General features: G+C 48.2%; 1 protein-coding gene across 1 annotated transcript; it reads left to right on the forward strand.

Annotated features, from left to right (window-relative positions):
* The first annotated feature begins 4,446 nt into the window (after window positions 1-4,446).
* NGEF (neuronal guanine nucleotide exchange factor) lies at window positions 4,447-25,062 on the forward strand. The gene is made up of 11 exons (XM_009573459.1): window positions 4,447-4,719; window positions 12,015-12,175; window positions 12,473-12,625; window positions 14,570-14,699; window positions 15,478-15,552; window positions 17,481-17,570; window positions 19,253-19,416; window positions 20,475-20,630; window positions 23,300-23,379; window positions 23,835-23,939; window positions 24,574-25,062. The coding sequence occupies exons 2-11, from the start codon at window positions 12,018-12,020 to the stop codon at window positions 24,744-24,746; spliced, it is 1,284 nt and encodes a 427-aa protein (XP_009571754.1). The 5' UTR covers window positions 4,447-4,719; window positions 12,015-12,017; the 3' UTR covers window positions 24,747-25,062.
* The last annotated feature ends 2,271 nt before the right edge of the window (window positions 25,063-27,333 follow it).

The raw sequence follows: 27,333 nt of genomic DNA on the forward strand, positions 1-27,333 counted from the left end.
GGTGTAAAACATAATAACCATGGCCTTAGTGGTGGCTTTTTGCTGTCTTTAGGGGCGTCAGGTTTGCATGCTGCCTGGCAGGAGATTTAATGCTGTCGCTGAGCAGCTTTACCTCCATTCATAAATAACGATTACTTCTTGCAATTGTGAAGCAGTTAATCATTAAGGCTACAGCCAACTTTCTGCCGAAATCTGATTTTGCATACTCAGAAAGGCTTAAGACTGAAGTACTGGGTCAAGTATCCTGTTGGACGTTAGCTGTATGCACCAGGGTCAGCGTGTATTTGTGACAGCCACTGGTGTAGCATTTGCAACACAGGAGTAAGTTGGTTTATCATTTGTGGTCTCTGTAAAGGCAGAGTTGAGGTTCTCTGGGTGGCTGTGGAGGAGAGGACTGTTGTGCTTTTGCTCTTGTGGTATTTTTGAAATTTTTTTTTGTGGGTTGCGGAGAGGACCTTCACAGCTTGTTTCTTGGTTTCCCACATCTGAATTGTGACATTCCTCAGAGAGATTTGGGCAACTGCAAAGCCAACCCCCATCCTGAGGCAGGTTTTATGGTGGGAATATAGAAGTTTCATTTTTAAATAATTCTGTTCAATTTCAGGAAATGAAACGGCAAGATACTTCAATCTAGAGGGCAGGAATGTAGCACTTTGCATGGGAAAATCAGATAGATAACTCCCATGAGCAGCAAGGGGAACCTCCCTGGCAGGAACAAGGCGGCTTCTCACGCTGTCTCTGGGAGAGGAGGAGAGCAGCTGCAGTTTGGTGTCAGGTCGTGGCAGGCAGGGCTGATTCTCGGAGAGCCTGATGCCACTGGGACAGTGCTGGGGAAAGAGGCTGGTGTGAAACCAGCAGCCTGCCAGCGTCTGTCAGACAAAACAGCCAAGTTCGGGGCCTTCTGGAGGAAAGTGGTGAACAATTTGCACGGATGTTGCCAGATCTGTTACTTGCTTTTGGCTGTGTAGGTACTAATCTCCCAAGGCAGATGTGTCAATACATTGTCAGTTTACTGGGACAGTGAAGCTAAGAGGCGTGATAAAAATACTAAAACCAGCAGGACTTCAAAGCAACCCAGTTGCTATATTCATATGTATTTTTATGTGCTGTGTATCAGACGGAAGTGTGCGATAGCTCTGCACGCGACAGTGTAACTGCAAGCAGGTCTGTTGCACCTTGATGGAGAAGACAGGGTTTTGACAACCAGAGATGCTATGCTAATCCCCAACAGAGAGGTCATTTTAAATGGCTGGAGCACACTCGCTCCCTTCCCTCCCTCCTGCCTTTGAGGCATTAATGGACTTTTTGCCTGAAACTGGAGCAGCGAATTTCAGAGAAAACGTCTCTGGATCTCCTGAGATTTTACATAGCTTTCAATGTAATAACGTTTACTTTAAGAGCACTGCGAACTCTCTAAGGCGAGCATTTTCCACAATTAGTAACTAGTTTTTCAATTCCCCTCCCAGTTTTTGAGAGAGCTGGGAAGGGAGACTGACAGCAAAATTAAATGGAGTAAACACAAAGGGAAAAGTCTATTATGTACTATACAAACTATGTAAACACCCCTTAGGAAGATCAGCCTTAACCACTTAAGTCAACAGGCGACAGCAAACCCATGCTCTGACCACACTGTTAACCTTTAGCCAGGTCACAGTAGGGACAGTTGGGACATTAAGCAACGAATGGAGCTCGTACAGGTCTCTGACGTTTTGTACTTGTTCACTTACTAAATGTAAGCATTTACTAAATCATCGTATCTTCTGAGTCACATTCAACTACTGATCTCAGCTTCTTTCTACACTTTCAGTCAGTTCCCAGATGTATTGCTCTCCTTTTAACACATCAAAACCCTTTTCCCTGACCTTGTGTCTGTTACGCCACCCATCCTGTGCCGTGACCATCTCCTGCTTCATCTAGAGTATGCTTTTGCATGCCTTTTCTCCCCCTCTCATCTAAGCTTTTTCTCTACCCATTGTAACCTCTTTACTGACATATGGATGGACCTTTTACACCAAGATAGCGAGGATATCTTTTATCCTTGCTAGCCCAACCCTCTTTGCTTCTTCCTACCCTTCTGCTGCCTAAACATCTACCTGTCTTTTGTCTGTCTTCTCGTATCACCTTTCTGCATCCTCCCCATATTGCTGTCTGTGGTAGAGCTTCGGCCAGTCTCTCTTCAGCTCCCTCCTTAAAATGAGTTACCTTGCTGTCATTTCCGAACGAGTTCTGGTGGTAGGTACCTTTAGTCAATCAGATCTCCCCGTCTGTATTTGCCTTTGCCTGCCATTGAAGGCTCCGTAGGTCTTATCTGTTTGGTTGGTCAGACAGGGAACCTGGAAACAAAATCAAGTTTCATCGTCTGGATTTTATTTCCTTAAAAGCAAGGGGGAAATTTGTCTTGAGGATCTTTTTTAGAGGGCTGCTCTCCAGATCTGCACAAGGGACACTAAATCCCCCTTACACAAAATATCCTTAATTGCCTTTGACTTGCGGGGCAGACCCACCAGCACAACATGGCTGTACAATCAGACACTGCAAGTATAATTATCTCCAATATGAGTAAAATAGATAGATTATGCTTCAGTTTCCCAGCATGTTTTCCCTTGAGTCAAGCACTGCCAATACTGCTGCAGGGTGTTACTTCCCAGCCTGTCCTGCTCTCTGGTGCGCAGTTTGATGGGGCAGAAGGTACCCAGTGCCCTACCGCACCAGAGCCTTCAAGCACAGGCTGAGCTTACAGGTCAGTACCGTTGAAAACAGCTCCGATTTAGCAGGCTCTCCGCTCCATTCCTGAAGGAGTCTTTCCACCCCACTACATCCTCACCACCCTCACTGATGCTGAATAACAGGCAGAAATGCTTAGGAAAGCCATATAAGCCTAGCTGACGCAGAGAGAAATTATATAAGTAGCAACAGCATGCAAAACTTCAGGGGAAGTCTCCTCTCTTCGGTTATCGTGTAGGAAGCTAACAGAAGACAGTATGGTTTCCTAGGCACAGCTACCCTTACTGCTATTTTAATCCGGTATTGAACGTCTTTCCAGGGAGAACAGATAACAGGATACACTCGCAGACTGCAGTAATGCTGTCCTTGTGCCTGCGCTTTTCCCCAGCATATTTCTGATACAGTTTTAACAGTGACTGGTGCAGAGCCTTGTGAAAACTGGCCCAGAGATTTAATAGGCAGTAACATCTACCTTTCTGCCCTCCCTAGACAAACTCCTAACCCAGTTGTCTCTCACCTTGTTACACACGGAATCTGCTTCTGATATCCAGTATTGTGAATGCATGTGACCAGACAAATTTTAACCCCTAATGATTCAGACAAAATAAATTATGTAGGCTTTTTTTTTTTTAACATCAAGGACTTTTCTTTTTATTCATTCATGTTACACTTTGCAATTCAAGTATAAACCAAGGGACATAATGTAAATTGTGCTCCTTCAATTTGAGTAAGTGAGGAGAGTGACTCAGAGCAAGCTCATGCTCTCTTGTCTTTTCATATCTTCTAAATTACGTTTTATATTCAAGCAATTAATATTCTGGGTCCTACAGATGGCTCAGAAAGAGAAATGGGACAGTTAGAAAGCCCTAAGAGAGACAAAGGATCTTCTAAAGATGGCCAAGGAATTTCAGGATTCCTACCTTTTTCATGCTGTCAGTTGAAATTGGGGTGCGGGCAAATTCTGTGCAATTTTGTCTGCTCCTGAAGTTAGTAATCGAAACTCAGAAGTGATTGATGTGCCACAAGATGGTATGAATTCAGAGCCTTTTCCTTAGTGCTGTGGCATTCAGGTGGCTTTTGAATGTTAATTTCATATCTTCAATCATCATAGAAACTGAGAAGGAAAACAGAAGGAAATTAAGCAACATGTCCAAGGCTAACCAAAGTCAACACCAAAACAAACTAGTAACCGTAGCTTGTTGTCCCAGTGCTTCACCTGTCCAATGCCTTAACAGCAGCTCAGTGTTTCCTCCTTAAGAATTTTCATGGCCATCAAATTGCTCCTTTAAAGTAGTTTCAAGGTATGCGGTATTACTTTTCCAGACACACGCTTACACATACCTATCAATCTGTATAACTTGTAACATAATAATATTGCAGAGAAAATCGGGGTTTAAAAGAAACATTTAAAAGCCTGGCAAATAACAAACTGATTCTTTTATGTCTTCCAATTGATCATGGATTCATCTGACTGTGTTACTAAATGTTTTGTGAGAGCAGATTGTTGACAACGCTTTAGATTTAGAAATGGCCTTCCATTTATAGTTTCCACTTCTGGCTGAAATAGGAATGCCATAATTGGCTTTTTTGCTCAGCACGGAAGGGATCTCTCTCACCTCCGCTGAGGTAAACTAATGCAAAACAAATATCTTTTTCCACAATACATTTCTACTCTTTTGTTCGGCTGTAACCTCTCAGACCTGTTAATGTTGCCTCCTAGGGCTCTTGTATCAGGAATATCGAGATAAATCTACACGCCAGGAGATTGAAACCAGACGACTGCAGGATTCACAGACAGACCCTGAGGAGAGTTCACCCAGCGAGGAAACCCCATCTGAAGCAGAACCTACAAGTACAACCGAAAGCAAAGCTCCACCACAAATCAGTTTGCTGAGGAACTCCAACTCCAGGTTTAACTTATGGCAGGATCTTCCTGAAATCCGGAGCAGCGGGGTCCTCAGCATCCTCCAGCCAGATGAGATCAAGCTGCAGGAGGTAATGGGGGAAGGTGGAGTGTTTCTTAACTGGGTTGCTGCTTAAAAGAGTGAGAGTGAATCAAGTCAAATGATCAAGATTTAAAAATTAAAAGCTTCATAGCAGTTACAGACAAGCCTTGCCCTGCTGAGTACTTTTCTGTGTCGCACTGGTTAGCACCACTCACTCTTTTTTTGAAACTACAGATGTTGTTCTATATGCTATGGCTGCTGGACATTTCTGTAGCAAAAAAGAACTTCCTCTGCCTTTTCTGATTCAGTGTTAGGAGCAATTTACAAAGGAAGGGAGGGATAATGAAGAGGTTCTTGCAATAGAGCTTTTGGTTCCCAGGGCACATTAATCCTCTTCTGAAGTTACTATCAGGATACATACTTCCCATCAGGAATCTTAGAAGAATTCAACCGTTAACTGTAATCTGTTTTAAATATGATGGCATTAACGGAAAAGGAAGAGAGGGAGATTGATAAGCTTCCTTATTTTTAAATGTTGTTACTTGGAGTCTTATGCAAAACAGTAAAAAATAATGACAGGTATATTTGCATTTTAGCCATACAGTGCAGTGACATCATTGTTTAAGAGTCATACGCTGTTAATTTATAGGGCTGCATCAAACAGTGAAAGGAGTAGGTGGGGGTAGCTGGTGCAATTAATGAAAACATCAGTCAACACAACAATTTACAACTGGTTGCTATTTTGGATAGCGTGGGGAGCATGAGTGCTCTTTGTCAACGCACAGCACTTCATTTGTAGCCAGCACTGGAGACAAACAAGCCTTGTTTAGCGTGTGGTGTGCGTTGCAATACGAGCAACGGGCCTTCAAAGGCTCGATCCTGTGAGTCCTACTATACTCCTGCGCCAGGATTGCTTCTGGTGAGACTGTTGTGGCAGTGTATCTGGTCAGCCCTGGCTCATGAGATTGTACCCAAAGTGCTGAAGAACATCTCAGGGTGTGAGCAGTTCCCCCTAAGTTTACTTGGATATTTACAATCAACGTTTATGAATCCCTTGTGTATACAGTGCCACCCTAGTCCTGGCCAAGGCTGTAACTTCACTGTTACATTGGAAAGACTCACCTTGTGAACTGCAGGGGTGTGATGGGCAGGGCTGTGTTACTTACACCGTTAGTGGGAGGGACCAGTGTTTATACAGGGTACCTGGGGCTGGCAAGCAGAGGCTGTTAGTGTGTCACGTTATGACTGAAGGTGACTAAAATGATTTGTTGCTTTTCCATGTTCTTCTTCTGCACTGGTTATTTCCATATCAGATTTGTTCTGTTTACCTGGCAAAACACGGTACTTCTAACTGCCAGCATTACAAACACAATCTGGCATCTGAAAAATTACAAGCTTTTCTTTTTCTTTCTGCTTCAAAATGAAGAGTCTTTTACAGAGAAACATTTGCTTAAAAGTTTGCTTTATAGATTTCAAAACCTGCCATTTCTGTTGAGTTATGTTCATTACCTGTAGGTGTTTTAAGGAAAAAAAAAAAAATCTCTGTGCTGCTAAATCCCAACATTAAGTGTGCTGAATTTTCTTCTCTATGCTTAAATAACAAGAGAAATAAAGCAGATGGAGATGAGACAGTGCTGCCTTAAAGAAGTGCTGTACTTTCCCCTGGTAGTTTATCAGAGCTGAAATTTTCTTCCTGTTTATTCTGGGATTAGCACAGTGAGAGATTATAAAATTGCTTAAAGCCAGAAAGCTGTGAAATTGGCTGAACATTGAATAGATAAAGTGGAGAATTTGCTTTGTGAAGAGAGTCAAGGACAGAAAACAAGGAGGGCTGGAGAAATCACTGAGGCAATTACAGAGATGATGTTGAATTCAGCCTTGCTATAAGCAAGCATGCTTGCTCCTGCAGTGCTGGAACTGTACTCATGTTGGATACGAATTGGGAGTGAGAGCTGTACATGAGGGCTTGATTAAGTGAATGTAAAGTGTTCAGCTTCATGAAGGAGAATTGGAGGAATTTACCTGAAGTACAGGGCAGCAGAAATTCTGCAGTAAATGTCTTAAGGACAAAATCATACTTTTCTGACCCATTTTATCTTCAAAGCTGTGGTAAACACAGGGACTAGAAGAGCTTGCAGCTCTTCAGCCAGGAAAGGTAGAACAAGAATATTATTTAGACCACAGGGAGGAATACCAGTACACAAATGGAAAGAAAGTTGAAGCAAACACCCCTGTTGACAGCTGAGGAAGGGAGCATCACTGTGTGATGGAGCAGGGCTTAAACAGTTAGAGAAAAAGTTGCTCATCTGCAGTAATCTGTAAAATGAAAGAGACAAGAACAAGAAGAGGAATCTGGTCTTCGTTATTGGCAATGACAGAAAATGACTAAGCAGGTTATTAATACAAGATAAAAAACAAGACACAGGTGTTTTTCAAGCATCAAAACAAGAAACTTGACTGGAAGAGCAATGGGTGCTTGAAAAGTGTCATGGAAGGCAATTTTTCATCGTCCCCATTGGAACAAATGAGCCAGAAAATGGAGTTTCAGGAAGGGGGGAAGGGGAAAAAAAAACAACAACACCCACCTCAAAAACCACATCCAATCCCCAGCAATATCAGCAAAAAAATGTTGCAGCATGGCCCATTAGCCCCAGGAACTCAAACAGAATTCAGACAGCGATGGCTTCTGCCACACCAGCCTTTTTCATCTGAAGTGAATGTGAAAGTAGCAAGATGTAAAACAACTGGAAGTGTCAAAAAAAATGTGGGTGCAAGTGCAGAAAAAGGAAGAACAAAAGAAAAAGCAAAAGACATGTTACAGACCACAGAGGTCAGGGAAATACGAAAATTATGTGCTACTGGAATAGTTATCAGAAATGACTAAGTCATTGATAGGGTAGTTTTAATTATCCAGACATCTGTTGAGCATCAAACACAGCAAAACATGAATCACCAAGGGCTTTATTTTAACTATCTAGAAAATGTAATGATGGAAGAAGAACAAGCCAAAAGAAATGCTGTTTGGGTTCTGACACGGACTCAGCGTGGAGGAAATGACAAGCAACATGTATGCAGCAGAAGGAACAAGTGACTAGAAAGAAAACGCACTCCCTGTATTACATGTGATTTAGGTTAAAACAAATTCTGTCGCCAAGGTACTAGGCTCTGAAGAGGTACTGATCCAGAGATTAGAAGAAGCAACATTTAATCAGTGAAACTTCTTTCAGCATGAACCTTAAATCAGATATTGATATGGTCTTTTTGTGGAGTGGCTCCGGTTTATTCCTCTTTCCCAGTTCAGTTTTCTACCTTTCAGTTTGTCCTTATTTTATTTACTGTATAGTTTCTTCATTTTGTCCTTTTCTGCTTGCTAACTGTATTGATTTTCCTACACTGTGTTCATCTTCTGTGTTTTAGGAGATTCTGAGCTGAGTGGAACTCCACCAAAACAATTTACTAATAAAAATAGTTTAGCAAAGTATTCTCAGTCTTTGTACTGAACCATTTTTGCTGAGATGTATGAGCTTTGATAAAGTTTTTGCCAGGGATTGTTTGGATTCAGGTCACTTTGGTGATAGAAAAAGGGGCAGAGACAGACTAATCTGCACCATGTGTCATGGTGTGAATTTAGATCAGAGAGCTGCTGCTCTGAAAATATTCTTTGCTCAAGCAAAAGAGGGACTTGAACCTAGTTGTGCACACCGGTGACATGGCCTCTGTGTGGAAGAGCGCATTTGACAGGTAGGCAGTCTTTCTCTCTTGTTCCATTTTCATAAAAATGTCCAGAAAATATTGAATTTCCTTTTCTTCTTTCAGCAAACCTTAGATTTCAAACCACCAGAGAGTTCTCATGCTGTACTTACTGCACTTCTAGCAGGTGGCTGTCAGACTAGCCCTGTGAAGGCAACTAGGTCTGAGAGCTGGTCACAGCCAATGCCGTGGCATCGGATCAGAACAACATCCCCCCGAGACTAGACCAGAATTCCCCCTTCTTACCTGGTGGTTTACACAAAGAGCAGGGCCATTGGGAACAGATATTTCCAATCTATGCAATAAAACACCATATTGTCTCAATAGGAATTTAGCCTGTAGGAGTTCTTACTCTTGTCTTCGGTGACTCTTAATTTTTCTCCTTTTTTATCTTCTATATTTCCTTCTTCCTTAGGCTTCACTTCTCTTTTCCTTTCTCAATCTCTCTGCCAAAACATAAGCAATGATACGAAAAGTATAGCTTTTACGTGACTATGAGATTTCATGAAGTTAATGACCCAGAGGACTGACGGAACAGCGTTGGCCATGTTTCCAAGAGATAGTTTCAGACTATTTGTAGACTCAGGAAGATAGTATTACATCAATTGACATTTAGTTCAAAATTTTTTCTACTTATTTTTGCAATTCTGAGACCAGAAGCTCATGCTCTTTTTTCTAGTGACTGCTTAGAGCTAGCAAAGTTCAGTTATTCCACAGAGATCACATCATCGCATCGCATGGTTGGATATTTGGTGCCAGTTTAGGAGGTTTGCAGCTCATACTTACCATTCAAAAGGGAAACAGCAGTCTAGGCTGCTTGGAGTAGGTACTTTGGGTCTGCAGAGGACCAGCTGGATCTCCGAAGTAAATTAAGAAACTTGTGCCTTGCACATGCTGTGAGCACTTCCAGAAGCTTGTCCCGATCAGTGATGTTCTTTATTTTCCTAGCATCTCCTTTAAATCAGAACCCTGTGCATTGATATTTTCACCATGGATTTCATTATTTGTTTAGTATGGCTTGCACTCTGCACATGCCCATGCAGGTCTAGCACCTCCCACTATAGTAAACAGCAAACACACACAAAATTAATTTCCCCAAACATAGGCAGATGGGCTTCTGCAGATCAGGAGGCAACCTTCTAGATGAAGCAATTTGTCTGAGGGTTTAAAGGCTGTGGTAGAGTGGCAGGTCTTGATCTTGGCTCTCATGGCCATCCTGCAGTCGAACCTGGCAGAAAAAAAATCTTGGCTTGAAGTGTCTGGAAAGCTGCAGTGCAAAATGACTGGTGGTATCAATCCCCAGGATATCTGGAAGCGACAGGCTGTCCCAGCACATCCTGTTTTATTATTTGTTGTATCTTTACCTATTTCAATTCTCCTCTCATTTATCAAATAAAAAGGTACAGTTAAACCTGTAAGAGGTGCATTTAGGACCTAGCCAGTCATGGAGAGAGAGAGAGAGAGAGAGAGAGAGAGAGAGAGGTTCTCTCTCAGGTTCACCAGGTGCCGTGGTGAAGCTGTTGGGAGAAGCTGAGCTGATACTCCTCCACTTTTCTCATTGGGAATCTGGCCTTGAAAAAAATAAAACATCCTCTTATTCCTTAAACACCAGCTGTTCCACATGCACTGACCAAGTACATTGGTTTCTACCCACACCCTTTGCTCTGTCTCCCTTCTGGGGCTGTGCAGGCACAGCCTCCTTCTCTGGTGCAGGAAAGGACCACCTGTTTAACTTAACTGCCAATGGGAATATTTCCTAGGCTACCAACCCCGTAAAGAGCTCAAACGTCACTTCAACTGATATTTGAGCAGCTCTGGATTGAGTAACAGTCCCTCCTTGCTGTGCCCATCCTCCCAGATCTTGGACTGCAGCAGAGTGTCAGGACTATAACCCAGATCTCTGTACCTCAGGTTCTTCCGTGATGCATAGCGATATTTCCAGGAAAAGGCCAAAAACTGATCAGCAGAGAATTTCAAATCATTTCTTTAAAAAGAAAAAAAAATAAAAAAGCAACCCAAAAAAAGAACAACCAAGCCACAGGACAGGTCCCCAGCTAATTTGGAAGATGGTTTTCCACATGCACAAAAAATGCTGCATGTACCTGCTGTTCTATTGGATCTCCTCAACTCTAGCTGGGACCCTGCAGCCTCTGAGAGCTGGCAGAGCTCAGGGACTTGTACCCACGCTGCCTGGCCAGCTCCCACCCTCACCAGGGTGCAGCAGATGAGCTGTGGGCAGTAGGGGAACTTGGGCTCAAGGGTCGAAGCAGCTTTTGGTTCAAGGAAGTGAGACGTTCACTACGAAAAGGTTCCTCTTTCAGTAGCAGCAGCATGGGCCAGCCCCAGGACAAGGAGCCCAAGACGTACCTTCATCAAGACATGTCTGAAGGATCTAATGATTTTTCACCATGTTGAAGACCTTGTGAGAATCTTCAGTTAATCTTATTTCAACTAACGGATTCAGTAGTTGTGTAAATAATCACCCTTTTTTATCTACCTCTGAACAAAGATGACAAAGACTTGCCTGGAGGGCAAGAGTAAGGGAGCTCTGTGTGGTAATAGTGGACTGTCCCTGTGGCACCTGCTGTAGGCAGAAGGCTTTATATCCTTGTTTCATTACGTTTCATTTTATCTCTGAACCAAATCACCCATTTATCTTTCTGCTTTCCCAGACCATATCCCTGGCCTGAGGAAGCCAGGCTTTGCTCCAGAGTTTTCTCTTCTAACAAGAGAAGCAAGGACTGAAATTTGGAGATTATTTATGACTTATAGTAGTTAGGGACTACTGTGTCTTGTCCCAGTCCTTGGTCAGAAAAGCATATGGCCAGGGTTGACCAGGGAAACTCACTTGGACAGTAATAGCTGTATTTCCTTTGGGTCAGGGAAGACACAGGGGCTTGGAGCACCACAGCTGTGTATTTGTATTAACTCTACCCCAGGGAGCACATGTCGCACACTGGGACTGCAGTGTGCAGTCCTACATCGTGGCTTTTCTAAAACAAGAGTGTAGATGGTGCAAGCAGACCCTCCTGGGTGGCACAATAAGCCACAATGAGCAGAGCGACAAGCCAGCGCTGTCATGATCAGCAGGGGGTTGGAGGGTGTATGGGGGCTGCCAAGGGGAACTCCCCGAAAGGGAGGTGAAAGTGCAGGACTGTGACAAGTGGGCATAGAGTGGGCTGGTGCCTGGAGCAGCCTCAAGTCAAGACTAAGGGACACTAGGAGAGAGGGAGAGAGCCCGTGAGGTGCTCTTACTGTGCACATGCACAAAATCAGACTGCTTATATATTATGAGAAAAAGAGAGAATTCTGCTGGAGAGATTCAGTGGAAGGAAATGTGGTCAAACAACTTAGGAAAGAGACAGAAGGAGCCAGGGCTGATGATTGAGGGAGGAAATCTTCCCCATTCAAGTCACTATCCTGTGTAACACATGGCAAATCTATTGCGTGCTTACCTCTCCCCATACTCTGGGCCTGGAGGGTGGGTGCAAGGTCCACGACTGCGCGGCACAGATGTTCTCATTAACGTTATGTGTGCCTCTCTATAGAATTAGAAGGTACCTGCTGATTTCCTTCTTCGGGATTCTCCCCCAGGCCATGTTTGAACTGGTTACTTCCGAAGCCTCATATTACAAGAGTCTGAATCTGCTGGTGTCTCACTTCATGGAGAACGAACGTCTGAAAAAGATCTTACACCAGTCTGAGGCACACATCCTCTTCTCCAATGTCCTGGATGTCATGGCTGTTAGCGAGCGGTAAGACAACTGCTGCTGGATTTTTGTCCAGCTGAATGGCATCGCTTTAAATAACCTCATTTGTAGAGGGATGGAGGAGCTGACCAGGGGCTGGATTTTTGTCCAGCTGAATGGCATCGCTTTAGGTAACCTCAACTGTAGAGGGATGGAGGAGCTGACCAGGGGCAGTCTGTTACCCTCTGTCTTTTCAAAGAGCCTGTGAACACATTCATTGCTTTGAATCTCAAGGGCTTCTTTGTCGGAACTGCCTGGGACAGGCAGGTCACAATTAATATGAGCGCTGGGTTTCTCATCTAGCTTCCTGTTGGATCTCGAGCAGCGGGTGGAGGAGAATATTGTGATCTCGGATGTGTGCGATATTGTCTACCAGCATACAGTTAATCACTTCTCTGTGTACATCACCTACGTCTCCAACCAGACCTACCAGGAGAGAGCTTACAAGCAGCTTCTGTGAGTTCCAGTGCTTGATGCTAAATTATTTTGCAAAATTGTATAGGCCACAGATTTAGCTGTAATTTTGCTGTTTATGAGAAAAGGTTTGATAGCGCAGAAACAGTATTTCCCACTTCACTGATTTTTTCACTGCACCTTATAAAAAGAAAACATAATTAAAAGGCTTTTTAGTAAGGGAGGGGTGATATAGTATGCAAGTAACATATCAAGTAAATTCAGAGCCAGCAGTTCCCAACTGTGGGAAATATTTATGGTGTACACGGGGAGACACACTTGTGAAATGTATGTATTTTTAAACTGCAAGTAGAGGCAAGAGATTGAAAGGCAGAGAATATAATACAGCTCTCTGATGACAAGAACAGCTACTGCTTTTCCCGAGCTTCTTAGCAAGGCATTTGACCTTGCCAAAGTTGAGAATTTTGTTTTTCAGAACAACAGACATTACCTAGGCCTGAGGATATAATCCAAGATATTTTTGCAGTATTTTTCAAGTTTAGCAAATCGTTTGGTCTGGTAGGAATACTCTTACGCCAGCTCAAAACAAAGAGTGCCCTACAAGCTTGTCTTTGAGCAGGAAAATTAGTTTTTCTTTAGTTACAATGTCCTGGATTGTTTCAGGACAGCCCATTGCACATGCTGCACTGTATTTCCTCCCCATAGCAGCAGCTGGTTCAGGGGAGTGTAACAAACCCTAATCCTTTCCTTTCTCTGCTCTCCAGCTTTTGAAGCAAAAAAACACTTTAAGCGGCCTCTGTTGAGCTTGGCCAACTGTTCTCTCCAAAAGGAGGGCACCGCAGGGTTTCCTTCAGTCAGAGGTGAGCAGTATAGCTGCAGAATATAAACAATTTGCCTAGAGCCATTAGCTCAACACCCAGAAGCAAAGAAGCAATAGGCTGGATTACTTGAGCTTGAAAAGGACCTTTTGGAAATAGAGGTATTCCTAGATATGAATTTAGAGGGCAGCATTTTTTTTTCGTCTGCGGGAGAACCTAAAGCAAATTGAAAAGAACAGACTCCCTTCCACAGGCTCCTAGTTAGCACAAGAATTTTGCGGCTCTTGGCTGAACTCAAAGCTTGAGGTGTGTCTCAGTTCCCCCCATTTGGCTGTTCCTCAGACACATGCAGGTCCATTCTGCTGTGGTTCTGGTGAGTCACACCATCACACAAGTACCTGCTGCAGCAGGGAGAAACACTTACAATGGCTTCTCTTGGATCGTTGCAAGTCACACACGGTAAAGACAGGTTTTGCGTAGTTAGCGATGTCTTTTCATCCATGCTGTTTCTGCTAGCCAGGACTCCAGCAGTGTAAGTCTTCCTCAGGGCCCCACAGTTGCCAAGAGCCATTGTCTTTGACTATGGCAGCGGGGGATTGTGAGGCTGCTCCGTGCAGCTGTGTCCATTGCCCATTCCCTCATCTGCTGCAAACACCATGGGGAAGGCCCCGGCATGGCCCATACCCTTCTCAGGCCAGATAATGATTTCCATCCTCTGGCTAAGCAGGCAGGAGTAGCCAAGCTTGAGCTGTTTTGTGGCTTGTCTTGTTTTTACGACTGTGTGAATTTCACCTTGTCACAGAGATCCAACTGTGTAAAAATATATAATTATGCCTCTGACTCATCTACTTGGACACACACCCCATTCACACACACCTACGCACACAGCGCATGCTGCTGAGCTAGATGTGCTAACACATGTGAACACTACCATGGCTTGTACATTAGAAGTCTATTTTTTCCCTCCCCCAACACTATAAATAGTTCTAGATTTAAACTAAAATACACCTAGAAGCATTCAGTCCCCTCCTCCCCTCTTTTCTCTTACTGGGAGAGGCCAGGCAGATGCTGCCTCTGGGACCAAGCTGCTTTTGGGTCGCCAGCCACATACCAGCGTCGCAGGCAGGGTAGCACTCAAAGCCCTCACCTTCTCTCTCTCTCCTCTCAGCCAGGACAAGCCAGCTTTCCGGGAAGTGATCTCACAGCTGGAGCTGGATCCCAAGTGCAAAGGCCTGTCCTTTTCTTCCTTCCTGATTCTGCCATTTCAAAGGATCACTCGGCTCAAGCTGCTGGTGCAGGTAGAGTTTTGCTTTTCTATCTCTCCCGAAGCTCTTCTGGATCACTCCTGGAATTTTCCTTTCCAGCAGTTGTGAATGAGGCTTGGATACAGCCACGATCAACCCTAGAGCTGGATGAAGCCTTCCCACAGAATCAGACATTCTCAACAACTATAGAAAAAAATATTTCAGTCACTCAGAAGCCATCCCCAAATTAGTGTTGAATTTGCCAGATAGCTTTTACTGAGCAAAAGAGCTGAGGAGGAACTTTGTTGAGCTGCTAGAAGGGGTAGCAACCCAGCTGCCTGATGGTTAGGATGTTGACATGCAGATGCACAGTGCGGAACAACTGCAGAACATGGAAATGCTCCATGTGTAATACTCTACATCATGGTGGCCTGGACCAGACTCTGTCAGCCACCTTCCCCCTGTGCTTTGCCGGCTTGTCTAAGCAGTATGCTGGAGGATATGCTTCTAGGGATGAGGAAACAGCTCAATCCCAAATGGTCTTATCCCACTAGGATTACCAATAGCACTGTCTGTTAGTGCCAGCTCTAGCTATTTTTATTTATTGATTTATTTTTATGAAATAGGAGTCTGCCTGCTGTATTTCTTTTAGATATGAGGTCAGATGGGAACAGGTTTTAATGAAAAAGAGGAACTAAGAGGTGAGAGTCACTGTACTCTGTCACCTATCCTGTAATTAGGCTGATGGCCAGAAATAACTCTGAAGCTAGCAAAGACTTTTCTGTGATATCAGATTGGGATCAGAGTTAACACAGCCTTTCCTCCCCTGCAGAATATTTTGAAGAAAGTGGAAGAGAAGTCTGACAGGGAAACCACTGCCCTGGACGCACATAAAGAGCTGGAAACAGTAAGTTTGAATGAGCTAACTGAAGGCGATTAAGATTAAACCATTGTGCTCATTTCCCTCCCCAGAAAAGACCTACAAACTACATTCACTCCTGCAGCTGTCCCTTTGAATCTTGTCACTGTGTTTCAAGAGTAATTTTTTTTTAAGTCTTTCTTGCTCTCAAAGATGGACTAATCTAGCAGCACTTAGATGTCAGTGATGAGGAATCCCTTGCTAACAACAGATGGGAATGTTTCCGCTGGAGGAAAGGGCAGAGAGAATGTTTTCCCTTGGGATCTTCACAAATACAAATTGTTTTTGCAGATACCTGAAGGTGATGGATCCCACTGAGAGATGTAATTAGCTGCAACAGGCAGTAGAGAACAACTGTGTCAGGTTTCCTCCAATACAGCACACTTCTTCCTCTGACCTAGAATAAGTTTCTTAATGAAGTACTCCAGCCTGTTTTTAGCCCTCTTCCCTGAAGCTGGTAGGTAGGTGTGGTGTTCAGTTGTGCTAGTTACTGCTGCGTACAAAACACCAGGAAGGCATTGGGATGTTTTCCATCCGGACTGTTCCCGATACGGTCAGACAGGGCGATTCCACCTCCAGGCTACATATCTGAATGATCTGGACATAGCTGGCAGCTACATGGGCTGGGACAGAGCGTTTGAACCCTTCTCCATCAGAAGCTTGGAACATCTCTTGAGTCCTGCAGTTCAGTATAAGTATTCGAAGTTGAAAACTCTGCTAGAATGTCAGCCTGAGGAAACGGTTGCAGCTTCTGACTGAAATACTAGAACAAAATGGGCTCTTGGATTTGCCCTGAACTAGTCTAGGAAGTATACGCTTTGGAGGTCATTAGGAATAAAGACAGAGACCTTAGCAATGAAGAATGTTCTGCATTAGTTAGTATTTGCAGAATCCCTCATGATATATCTGTTTTTCCATTGGTCAAAAGCCTGAGGAAATCTGTTTCTGTAGTATGCAGATGACTACAGCTGCTGATGGAAAAATGCTCTTTTTATATTCAGCTGTCAGTGACTCACGTAATCAATTTCATAACTCCCTTTGCGTGGTTACTTATCTGAAAATGTTTAGGTTTAGATGCGTAATGTCCAGCTAGGTGCAGGCATCATAACAGAGACCATCCAGTGTTTATTTTCTTTATAGGTATCCTATTTGATAGGTAGGAGCTGATCACGGTTTCAGTTGCTGATATTCTGGTGGATTTTGAGTGGCAGAAACAGAGCACAAAGCGAAGCTTGTTCTCCAACATAATTTTTCTACCTAGCCAGTTCTCATGAGAGTTGCTCCTTATGAAACAGGCAGTGGCATCTAGGTTAAGGTCCCTGTAATAGGGTAGTGCCTGCACGTTGGTTGTGGTTTTTCAGTTAAAAGTTTGTACTCAGAACACAGCTGGGCTCTGTATGATGAACATCTCTTTCCCCGGGACATTTCATAGCCTTGGCATCTGGTGCTGCTTGGCAGAACCACAGCATTTGCATCTTTGAAATGAGGATCTTTGGCTTCGTTCTCTTCTTGAAGATGACACTGTGCATGTACCTCATTTCAAGTGTTGGGGACAATAAAGATGAGATACATGGTGTGTCAGGATCTGGCAAATGAGCTGTTCCCTTTGCTGTGCAACCAGGAGTGTTGCTTAATACTGTCTGGTTCAGTAACTGAATGCAGCCATCTAACATGCCCTCTGATAGTGAGCTTCCAGCTATAACATCTTCTGGGTGTTTTGGGGTTTTTTGTTGTTGTTTTTTCTTTCTTTCTTTTTTCTTTTTTTTTCATGCGAATACAGTGCTGATAGAAGAACTTGGCTTGGTCAATTCCATTTACGGCAGCTCACTTACCCGGTCCGGCCTTTCTGTGCTGTCCGTCATCACTTACCTGCTTAAGGCCAGTGGAGGCAAATCTTTCTACTCTCTTTTTCCCAGGTGGTGAAAGCATGTAATGAAGGTGTCAGAAAGATGAGCCGAACAGAGCAGATGATCAGCATCCAGAAGAAATTGGAATTCAAGATCAAGGTATAACCATAGGCTGGTAACCCTTTGCAGACAGCGAACCAACAGCATCCGGGTGTTTTGTGCACATACATGGCAGCAGTAACCTAGTTGCGCTCCTTTTAGTGAGTGTTCAGTGGTGGCCTTCTCCATGCTGTCCCCCTCCAAAGCCTTTGAAGGGGATGCTGCTGCTGCCGGCACTGCATCCGTGCATGTGATCTCTGTGCATGCGCGCTGCAGAGGCCAGGGGCAGCACTGAGGCCAGCGTGTTGTGCGTGTACACGGATGTGACACACTGGTATCAAACCACCTGTGTGCAGTGGGTGGCTCCTGCTCCAGCACTCAGTTCTGGCTCTTCCCTCTCACCTCTCTTCAAAATGCAGGTCAGCTTACAGCTATTATTTTACATTACAAGTGACATTAAAGGAAAATGAAAGCTAAACGCTTCAAAGCTGGAAAACACCAAAATGAAGACTATCCCACCATTTTAATTCATCCCTGCATTTATGCCTGATGTACAGTCTCTAATTACCTGCTGATGATCTATTTTGGCTCCACTCAGGGAATGACTGAATCAATATTTAGGGGTGTCTGACCAGATCTCATTTAATATATGCCATGAAACTCCAGTGCTGAGTATAAAGCTGCCAATTCTTTTCTTGAGTGCTATGGAGATGCTTCTCAGATCTGCCTGCTTCAGAAACTTTAAGGAGCATATTTAGCTTCCCAGCAACATTTTTACATACCTGGACAACCAAAGTGAAAAAGTTTGAGACCATTTGTTTGGAAAGCCACGCTGGGCACCCAAAAATTTGATTTTCCAGAGCACTTTACCACTGTGTCAGGGCTAGACCACAGTCCACAGGACAGCAGTAGATTGGGGTAGCCACAAGACTGCCTTCATCTCTTGTAAGGCTGTAATGACAGGCAGGAGCTGGTTCATCCCTGGAGCAGGTCCGTGTTGGACATGGGCGCAGGCGGGGCTCCTCTGGTGAAAAGAGTGCAAGAGTGTGGAAAGAAAGACTCTGCTACCATGCATGTGTCGAACACAGGGAGGGAGTGAAGGTGGAAAGAGTAGCAATTATGCAGATATTTTCTAATATTTCAGTCATTTGACTGGAAGCTTAGTGTTCTTCTAATATAAGATATGCTTTGTTCTGGGCTTCTTGTTTTTAACACAATGTGTGGTAAAACTCTAGCAGAAGTGCTGTTGTGGCTGCGAGGACAGTATCTCCTCCTGGCTGGGACAGACCCAAGCAGTGAGAACCTGTTTAACCTGGGTTTTTTTGTAGCCAAAAGGCCAAATACATGTTTTTGAAGGTCAGTCTCCCTGGCCAGAAAGGCTCAGCCCAGGTGATGAGACATGGGATCTCCCAGAGATAGATCAGGCTGTGCAGGGCGTAGCCTGGTGTTTAAATCCAGCACTTGGCACTCCAGCATCGCCGTCCTTGAGTGTTTGTTCATTCTCGGGCCCCTGCCGTGTCCCTGTCTGAGCTCTGTTACACGCTGTGCCAGGCTGCGGTGTGGATGGCAGAGCACACTGCCCTCTCTGTCCAGCTCTGCTCCATCCTCTGCAGTGCAAGTTGTGGTGATGGGAGCTTACTACTCTTCCTTCTGCATCTCCTGTTGCTTTCAGCATCTTGACCGCATAAGCCCATGGGTTTTTGCTGCTCTCCTGATCTTTGCCGTCTTTTCTTCACTTCTAGTCTGTGCCCATCATCTCTCACTCCCGCTGGCTGCTGAAGCAGGGGGAATTGCAGCAAATGAATGGTCCAAAGACATCACGAACGCTTCGCACCAAGAAACTCTTCAGAGAAATCTACTTGTTCCTTTTCAATGATCTGCTGGTAATTTGCCGGCAAATTCCTGGGTGAGTGCAAAATTCGAATAGCACGCGGGGCACTTCATTAGTCCTATTTGCCCCTAGGTTTATCCAAGCTGCAATGCTGTGCCCCCGTCCTGTCCTCCAGGCACAGGGAGGGCATCCTGGCCTGACCTGTACACCCCCCTCCAGCAGTCACCTTGCCTTTGAACGCAGTTGATTCTTCATGGGTGGCACAGCTCTCTCGAGTTGAAAATTTATGGCAAACAGGACTTGAACAGATTCCAGGCCAGGTCTCCCAGCAGGGTGAGCGAGCATGTGTCCACCAGTTTCTGCAGAGTGGCAGTGAGCTACATCAACTGGTAGGCTAACCCAGGAGGCCTGTCTTCCTGTCAAGAAGTGATTTTTGACTCATCACTTCCTGAAGAACAGCTCAGACTTAGTCAGTTAAACTTCTAAGAAAGCAGGATAGAAAATTTGAGCAGCAGGGAGGGGTATAAATTTAGGCCTGAGGCTAGCGGTTATGTTTGACATGGTGTAACCTGCCTCAGGAGGAGGAGAATGTCATCGTGCTTAGGACTATGTCTTGTGCAACTAGACACTAGTGAAATACAGCAGCACAAACAGACGGGTCCCAGAGAACAGCACGTTCTTTGTAGCATTAACTAGACTCACCGGTAGAGAGCATCTCACTAGTCCAACGTTTCTAATAAACATGTCGCCACAGTGTCTGTACGCCTGGAAATATTTTGCTTCTGCGGCAGCTTGTATCCAGAAAACACAGAGGCATTTTACAAATAGGAATGAATTAAGCCTCACAGTCCCCTTTGAGGGAGCACCGTCTGTGTTTTGTACATGGGGAGCTCAGACAGAGCAAGCAACTTGTTCTAGGCCATGCAGGATGCCTAAGGCAGAGCAAGGAGAGGGTCTCTTGCTTTGTGGTGGGTTTTCATAGCCACCCACTCATCCCTTCCCACAGCAGGGCATCTTTTATCCTCCTGCCATGCAGAGCTTCCTGGGCTGTGTCCCCAGTACAGTTCTGGGTGGCTGAAGCCAAAGTCTTCTGGGATAACTGCAGTTTTTCCTAATCCTCTAACCTCTCCCAGGGACAAGTACCAAGTGTTTGACTCGGCTCCCCGGGGGCTTCTTCGGGTAGAGGAGTTAGAAGACCAGGGGCAGAGCTTGGCCAATGTCTTCATCTTGAGGCTGTTGGAGAACGCAGATGACCGGGAGGCCAGCTACATGCTGAAGGCATCATCCCAGTGAGTACAACAGTCACCCTGCCAGCGCTGAGCACTGCTCTCCCCCTGCACCCATGCAAGGGCAGCACCCTGCCTGCATGGCGGCCAGCTCTCCAGGCTTACCAGGGTCAGGCAGGCGGAGGTCCCACTGCTGCAGCTGGGCTGGCCGTACAAACCTCTCTGTCCAGCATCGCTCTCCTGAGGCTGCCTTCGGTCTCTCCTACTGAAAGGCACTAGTGAACTAGGCAGGTTTCTCTCCTGTACAGTGTATTTGTAGCATCTGGGGTGGAAGATGGACGGGCACTTTGCATTCTGGAACAGAGAGGTCAGAAATCAGCCCTGGCACAGGAGCCTAACTGATTTACAGCCCGCAGCATATTCAGAAAGTAAAAGCAAGTAGGACGTAGGCTGTGCACGCTCCAGCGGCTCAGCTCGCTCACTTGCAAAGATCAAGCCAGCCCTGACCAGCCCTGTGAAGCAAAGCGGCTCCTGCTTGTAGGCAAAGGTGGAGAAGAGGCCTCTTTCTCAGCGCCTTCCACAGCCGATGCCGATCTTGCGCAGCCCTTCTGCTGCTCAGGGCCTCCTTGTCTCCCTGGATACAGGTTTTTTTGGCTCACTGATTTTTCACTTCAGACTCCAACAAGCTCAGACTGGGCAAACGATTCAGCTGCGCTAACACAGGCCTGATTATTTTGGAGCTCTGGGCATGGCTTTCTCATTGACCTATGTTACCAGGCCCATGTTTTCTAGGCACAGCGTCTATGCTATTACAGGTGTACGCGTCCCATCAGTTAAATAGCTACTAGAGATGATGCGCACCCCCAGCTTGATGTTACTTTGCTGTCAGCAGGCCAGCGTTCAACATCCATATCCCTTAACGAACACCAGCCCCACTTGGGACCACGTCCTGCTGCAGCCCTGGGGGCTGCACCCTGACCCCCCAGCGCAGTGCAGCACCACCATCAGGAAGACGAGCCCCCAGCACAGCGAGCAACTGCACCTTCTCCCCAGACACGTGACTGCAGCTTTGCTGTACTGAAAATAGAGATGTCAGTCATGTTATGCAGGGCAAACGCACATTTGACGTCTGTGAGACTTAGCTGTGCGGAGAATGATAAACCAGGCCAGGGTTTGCCTCAGCTCAGGGGAGGTAATTGCAGTTCTGTGCTTCTGCATCCTGTCCCATCTTCTAGATGGCCACAGTGAGTATGTGATCCAGCACGGCTTACCAACAGGTCTTGTGCACTGAAATGTGATGTAGCAACTGCTGAAGGCTGCTGTTCCAGAGCTGCAGGGATGATCGGGGCAGTACAAGGCACAAACTGGAAAACTGAAGAATTAGAAGAGTTAAGTGGGTGCCAAACAGAGACTGCTGCATTCCGCAGCTCTTGCAGCATTGCCCAGCTCTGAACCCATATGGCAACGATGACCTGCTTCGTGGCAGCTTGCAGCTCGTGCCCTGGGTGGGCTCTGCCAGGAGCTGGCAGTACGTTTGGACACAGCTGGTCGCAGAGGCAGGACTGGAGCGCAAGTGGGCCCCTTGCAGGCTGAGAGGAGCTGGGGGGCTGCAAGCAGAATCCAAAGAGCCCTGCAAGGAGCTGTGTGCAAGGCCAGCCTGCAGACAGGGCCACGAGCACAGTAAGACTCTTGGTTTGATCTCTATGTGCCAACCCCTCAGTGCACAGAGCCCTCATCCTGCACGTCTTCACGGCATGAGGGGCTGCACTTGACCTGCAGCTGCAGGTATTTTCACTGGTCCTTGGCATCATGCTTCAGCCCTGAAGCACAAGGTATTCCCAGCCCTGCAGATCAGCCTGCCAGCACTCGTCCTTCGCGTCTCCCTTTTAGGCCTCCCTCCTCCCAGAACACACTCCGGTGGCTTTAGATGTGTGTCAAGTTCAGGCTTTAGAACTACCATCTGAGAAGGTAGAAGGTTCTGGCTCCCAGGGGCCAGGAGCACAGCTGCTCCTCCAGGCAGGAGCTGGAGCCTGTGGAGATGAACTGCGCCGTTTCCAAGCGTGGCTGAGGGAAGCCTCAAGGGAGAGCCAGGCCCGAGGCTCCTCCAGCACCTGTGAAATCTTCACCCTCCTGCTGCAGGCCCGGGTTTTGCATAACAGCGTGCTGGATCTGGCGACGTGTTCACACAGGTCTCTCGTCTCATCTGCTGCCAAGCGAGTGGTACCCTTGGTATGCCGCAGCGTTTGTCTGCAAGCGAATTAATCAGCTCTGCCCTTTAAATGTTCCCGCACAGCAGCTGCGGGAATAAAAGGTTCTTCTAAATGCTTTTCTCCAGGAAAAACTGCTCCTATGAGCTCCTATTGGCCCAGCCAGGAGCTGCCTTTGCTGGTTAGAGCTCAGAGGATGCCAGGCCCCCCACTCTGCTGCTGGCTCTCTGAAGCCGTGCTGCTCCCCAAAGGGGGATCCTGCTGCTTGTGGGGACAGCCAGCCTGGTCACCCTGCAGCAAGCCAGGCCTGGGTGGCAGGGCCCAGGGCACTGTGGCATGCGTGACATCCCAACTGCTGTGTGCAAGAGTGGGGCTCAGCATCACCAGTGAGTCCAGGACCCTGGGGGGGCAGGCAGGAAAGGGCCATGAGAGGAGGAATTAGGAGCCCAAGGCTGGCTGGGCAGGAAAGCTGGGGTCCCTACGACTGTCTCATGCTCACAGCCTCGGTTTGTTTCCCCTATCCAGGAGTGAAATGAAGCGCTGGATGATTTCGCTGGCCCCGAACCGGAGAACCAAGTTTGTTTCCTTTACATCCAGACTTGTTGGTAAGAGACACAGCATAGGAGCCAGGAGCTCTTCACCCCTACCCCAGTGCACCTTATTCTGCCCTGATCTCAGTCCAGCCCCAGGCGTGGGGCCTCTGCCGAAGCTGAACCCTCTCCTTGGGCTCCCCTTGCATTTCCACCATCGATACCCACTTGTCTCTGGGCCTGACCCTGAGTTCGCTCCCTTCCAACCTGGGCTGGGCTGCACCAGCACTCTCCCTCCCCCCAAGCTGCTCATAGGTGGCACCGCGGTGGTGATGTGCACCCGGCTCCCTTCCCCACAGAGATGCTCTCCCGGTCCCCGTGGCTGGGGCACCCCTTGGCCTCTGCGGGGTTTCTTACCAGATCAGAGGGACCATTTGCAGAGCTTGTGGTGCTACACCCACCTGAGCCATGCTGTCCTGCAGCAGGCTCCATCCCAGTCCATCCCTCACTCTCGCCCTGTTTTCTGGCAGACTGCCCGCAGATCCAGTGTGTCCACCCATACGTGGCCCAGCAACCAGATGAGCTGTCCTTAGAACTGGCTGACGTCCTCAACATCCTGGACAAGACAGACGACGGTACGGGGATGGTATGGGGCTGGGCCTGGAGTCCCTGTGGAAGGGTGGGCTTTGCTCTAGGCAGGCAGCTGCCAAGCAGACAGGAGGGGCCCTCCAGCCAGGGAGAGATGCCGGCATTGGCATCGCAGCCGAGGGAGCTTACTGCCTCCTCCTAACAGTCAGCAAATCCAGGCTGCCCTGACCTGTGGCAATGCTGGCACAGCCACCCTAGCACCGGCTGTGGGCCATGGCAGGGCTTGCACATCCACCCCAGATGTAACCCAGAGCTGTTCTTACCTTGGTGATGCTTCGCAGCCACCTGGTCCTGGTCTCTGGGGCACACTTGTAGCTGGTGGACTCGGTCACGTTGGGTCTCTGCTGGGGACCTCTCCTGTGGCATCAGGGGCAGCGGAGGGCTCTCAGTGGCAGCAGTGCCTGCTTTCTGCAGGCATCCCTTGAGCCAGTTGACCACAGTGCTGCTCAGGTGGGCGGGCCTCCTTGGCTAGATTTACAAACTGGGTCCACTACAGCACAGGCCTCTGAGCAGCTTCCAGAAAGCGCTGCCAGCTCCGTAGGCTCTTTCCAGCACAACTGTCCCAGCACAGGAACAAGGGACAGTCCTTCCCCATTTATGCCTGTCTCTGTCTCTGCTCAGGCTGGATATTTGGGGAGCGTCTTCATGACCAGGAGAGGGGCTGGTTCCCCAGTTCTATGGGGGAGGAGATCCTGAACCCCAAAATCCGAGCCCAGAACTTGAAGGAGTGTTTCCGGGTGCACAAGTCGGATGACAGTCAGCGGAGGAAACTGGGCAGCAGAAGCCGCCAATGACCGGTGGCATCCCCAGGCGTCTGGAGTGCCTCTGGGAGAGGGGTAGAGGACGGAGGCTGCCAGCTGGGCGGATGCGGCGGTGGTGCTGTGGGCCATGGTGCAGGACCTGGTGTGCCCGACCAGGCACACGCACCCCTGAACAAACAGACTGTAGTTCCTGGGCTCCCTGCCATGCTTCCTGCGGCACTGATCCTTTCCTGGGGATCAGTGCTTCGAACTGGCTAAAATGACCCCTTCCCAGGTGTTCTGTAAAGCCCCAAAGAGTACAAGCCAAATGGACGCAGCCCGAAGGCCTCTGGCTGCCGGCCAGCTGACCCCAGTTCCCTGCACATGTGCTAGCTGGGGCTGGCTCAGGCCGCTTGGGAAAGGCACGTGGCCACAAACGTAACTAAGCAATTGATGTCGCCCAGTTTGAGCACTTACAGCTCATCGCTACTTCTTGAGTTTGGGGCCCTCCTAAAGCATCATCTTACAGGGGTAGAAACTGAAGCAGAGGAACTGTCTCACCGCCTCTCACACAGCCCGTTGGCACCAGGCTGGGACGAGCCCCAGGAACTCCACCCCCCCAGTCCTGCTGTGAAGCCGCTGGGCCCATTCCCATGGGCAGATCCTCGATCTGCTTCTAGTCAAATGCTCCGAAATGCTCCATACCCAGCCCTGCTCCACCAGCAGCCCAACCTCGCCAGCCCTGACCCACGTCTCTGCCCGCCCGATGGCCTCGAAGCATACCTGGGCCCTGCCCCATGGCTCACCGCCTCTTCCACAGCCAGCATCCCTCCGCAGAGCTGCTGCGGAAGCCTGGCACCGCGGCCTTTCCCGGTTGATCTGGCACCCGCGGTCTCCGCTACTCACTGCTGCTGAGGCACAGAGCAGGGTGGCTGTGCCAGCACCTCCCTGCACACCACCATGTACCACAGGAGCACCAGCAGACCCGGGCTGCCACGCAGCAGGCGAGTGACATTGGCCCAGGAGCTGTTGTCCCGCGTGCTGTGGGAGGCCCAGCAATTGCTGCCTGCATGCTTGTAACCCACGCCACCCAGCTGCGCGCACACCCTGCGTGCACAAACTCCCTGTGCAGGCTCATCTCCGTGTATATACGCAAATCCTCTGTCGCCAGCAGAGCCGGATCACCACTCCTTCCAGCTGTGGCACTGAGCATCGCATGAAGCCCAGGGCACAGCCAGGAGACGGAACCACGGCAGCCACCTGTTGTTCAACAGCCTCCCTCTGAACAGTCCCACGCGGCCACAGCCAAGGGCCTCTCAGCTATAGGCTGGTCCCGAGCTGCGGCCAGCGTCCATCAGGGAAATCAATTATTTGGCATCTTTCTGTAACACTGCGGAGAGTCTTCGAGGCATTGTGGTCTGCGCTGCTGTACGCTCCGGCGGTGCCACGGTTGTGCTTGAAGGGTGGGTTGGCGCGCCGCCTGCCGATGGAGCCACACGCACAGAGTGGACGAACACGGCCGTGCCGACGGCAGCATATGGAGGAAGGAGGATGCTGGGGAGCTGCTGGAGGGGGGCTGTGGAGCGCCACGCTGGGCCCAGGTTACACGGGGGGTGTCACGGAGGGTGTGCAGCATGAGGCCAGACTCAGCTGAGGGAGGGCCAGGGCTGTCCTCACAGCTGTCCGTACTGTCACCGCAGCCCTGGGACAGCCGGCCCAGAGTCAGCACTGGGGATGCTGCAGCCAGCCCCCAGGACCAAACTGGCAGGAGCCACAGCAATGAAGGGAGAGCGAAGGGGTCCCCCCCTCAGGCCTGGCTTAGTGCCACCATGTTAGCATGTGACAACAGCCAGCAGGGATGTGCCTGACCTGGCCACCTGTAGCACTCCTGAGAGAGGGCCCCCGGGCAGCTCACACCAGGCAGAGGCTCCCAGCCACCTGCCAGCACCCAGCCCAGAGCTGGGGGCCAGGAAGGGACCACAGCCTCCAGTCGGGTGCTTCGAGCTTATTGGGAGACCCCAAGTCAGATCCCCCCAACAGCACCCCACAGTCAGCTTTCTGAGTACAACCAAACTTCCAGCTCAGGGTCCAGACCTTGCAGCAGCCAGAAATTCTCTATAGCAAAACCCACAGAAGCTCCAGCTCTAGAAGTCCTTAAAATTACCTGAGAAACCGCCACATCGCAGATCCTCCAGCTTCACAGCCCAGCAGCCAGCCCAGCCCAGGCACTACAGCCCCACACGCCCGCCTGGGATGTTTCTCATAGCACAGAAATGCTCCCTTACCCATCAGAAACAGCTCTTTTGCTAGTGGAGGGGCTGGCCCAGATTCCCCAGTGCCAGGACGGCCGTTCCTCGCTGTATTTTTCTGAGGGGAGAGGCGCCCAGGGATGCCGTACACTGTCCCGCAACCCACCACCAAGCCCTGGGACTCGCCCCAGGCCCTCTTGCTCTGTTGTGACTTTATAGGACTCCAAACCCTAGGCACAGGCTGTGCCATTTTCAGGCACCAAGTGGCATCCAGTGTTATTTCCTCAGACCCAGCCCTGCACGCCTCTGTTTCAGTGGTCTCAAGTGTTGTACAGGGCCAGGCCTGGGGCCCACAAGCACGGGCTGGAGCCCCCTGGCCCCCGCTGGGCTGC

The sequence above is a fragment of the Fulmarus glacialis genome, unplaced genomic scaffold, assembly GCF_000690835.1.
Source record: "Fulmarus glacialis isolate BGI_N327 unplaced genomic scaffold, ASM69083v1 scaffold21232, whole genome shotgun sequence".
Classification (NCBI taxonomy): Eukaryota; Metazoa; Chordata; class Aves; order Procellariiformes; family Procellariidae; genus Fulmarus; species Fulmarus glacialis.

What these genes read in the sequence shown, in the direction of transcription:
- NGEF (XM_009573459.1), top strand. Translation starts at nt 12,018, where the DNA reads ATGTTTGAACTGGTTACTTCCGAAGCCTCATATTACAAGAGTCTGAAT. An exon ending in AGAGCTTACAAGCAGCTTCT is followed by an intron (nt 12,626 to 14,569) that starts GTGAGTTCCAGT and finishes CTCTCCTCTCAG; the next exon opens with CCAGGACAAGCCAGCTTTCC. An exon ending in AATTGGAATTCAAGATCAAG is followed by an intron (nt 17,571 to 19,252) that starts GTATAACCATAG and finishes CTTCACTTCTAG; the next exon opens with TCTGTGCCCATCATCTCTCA.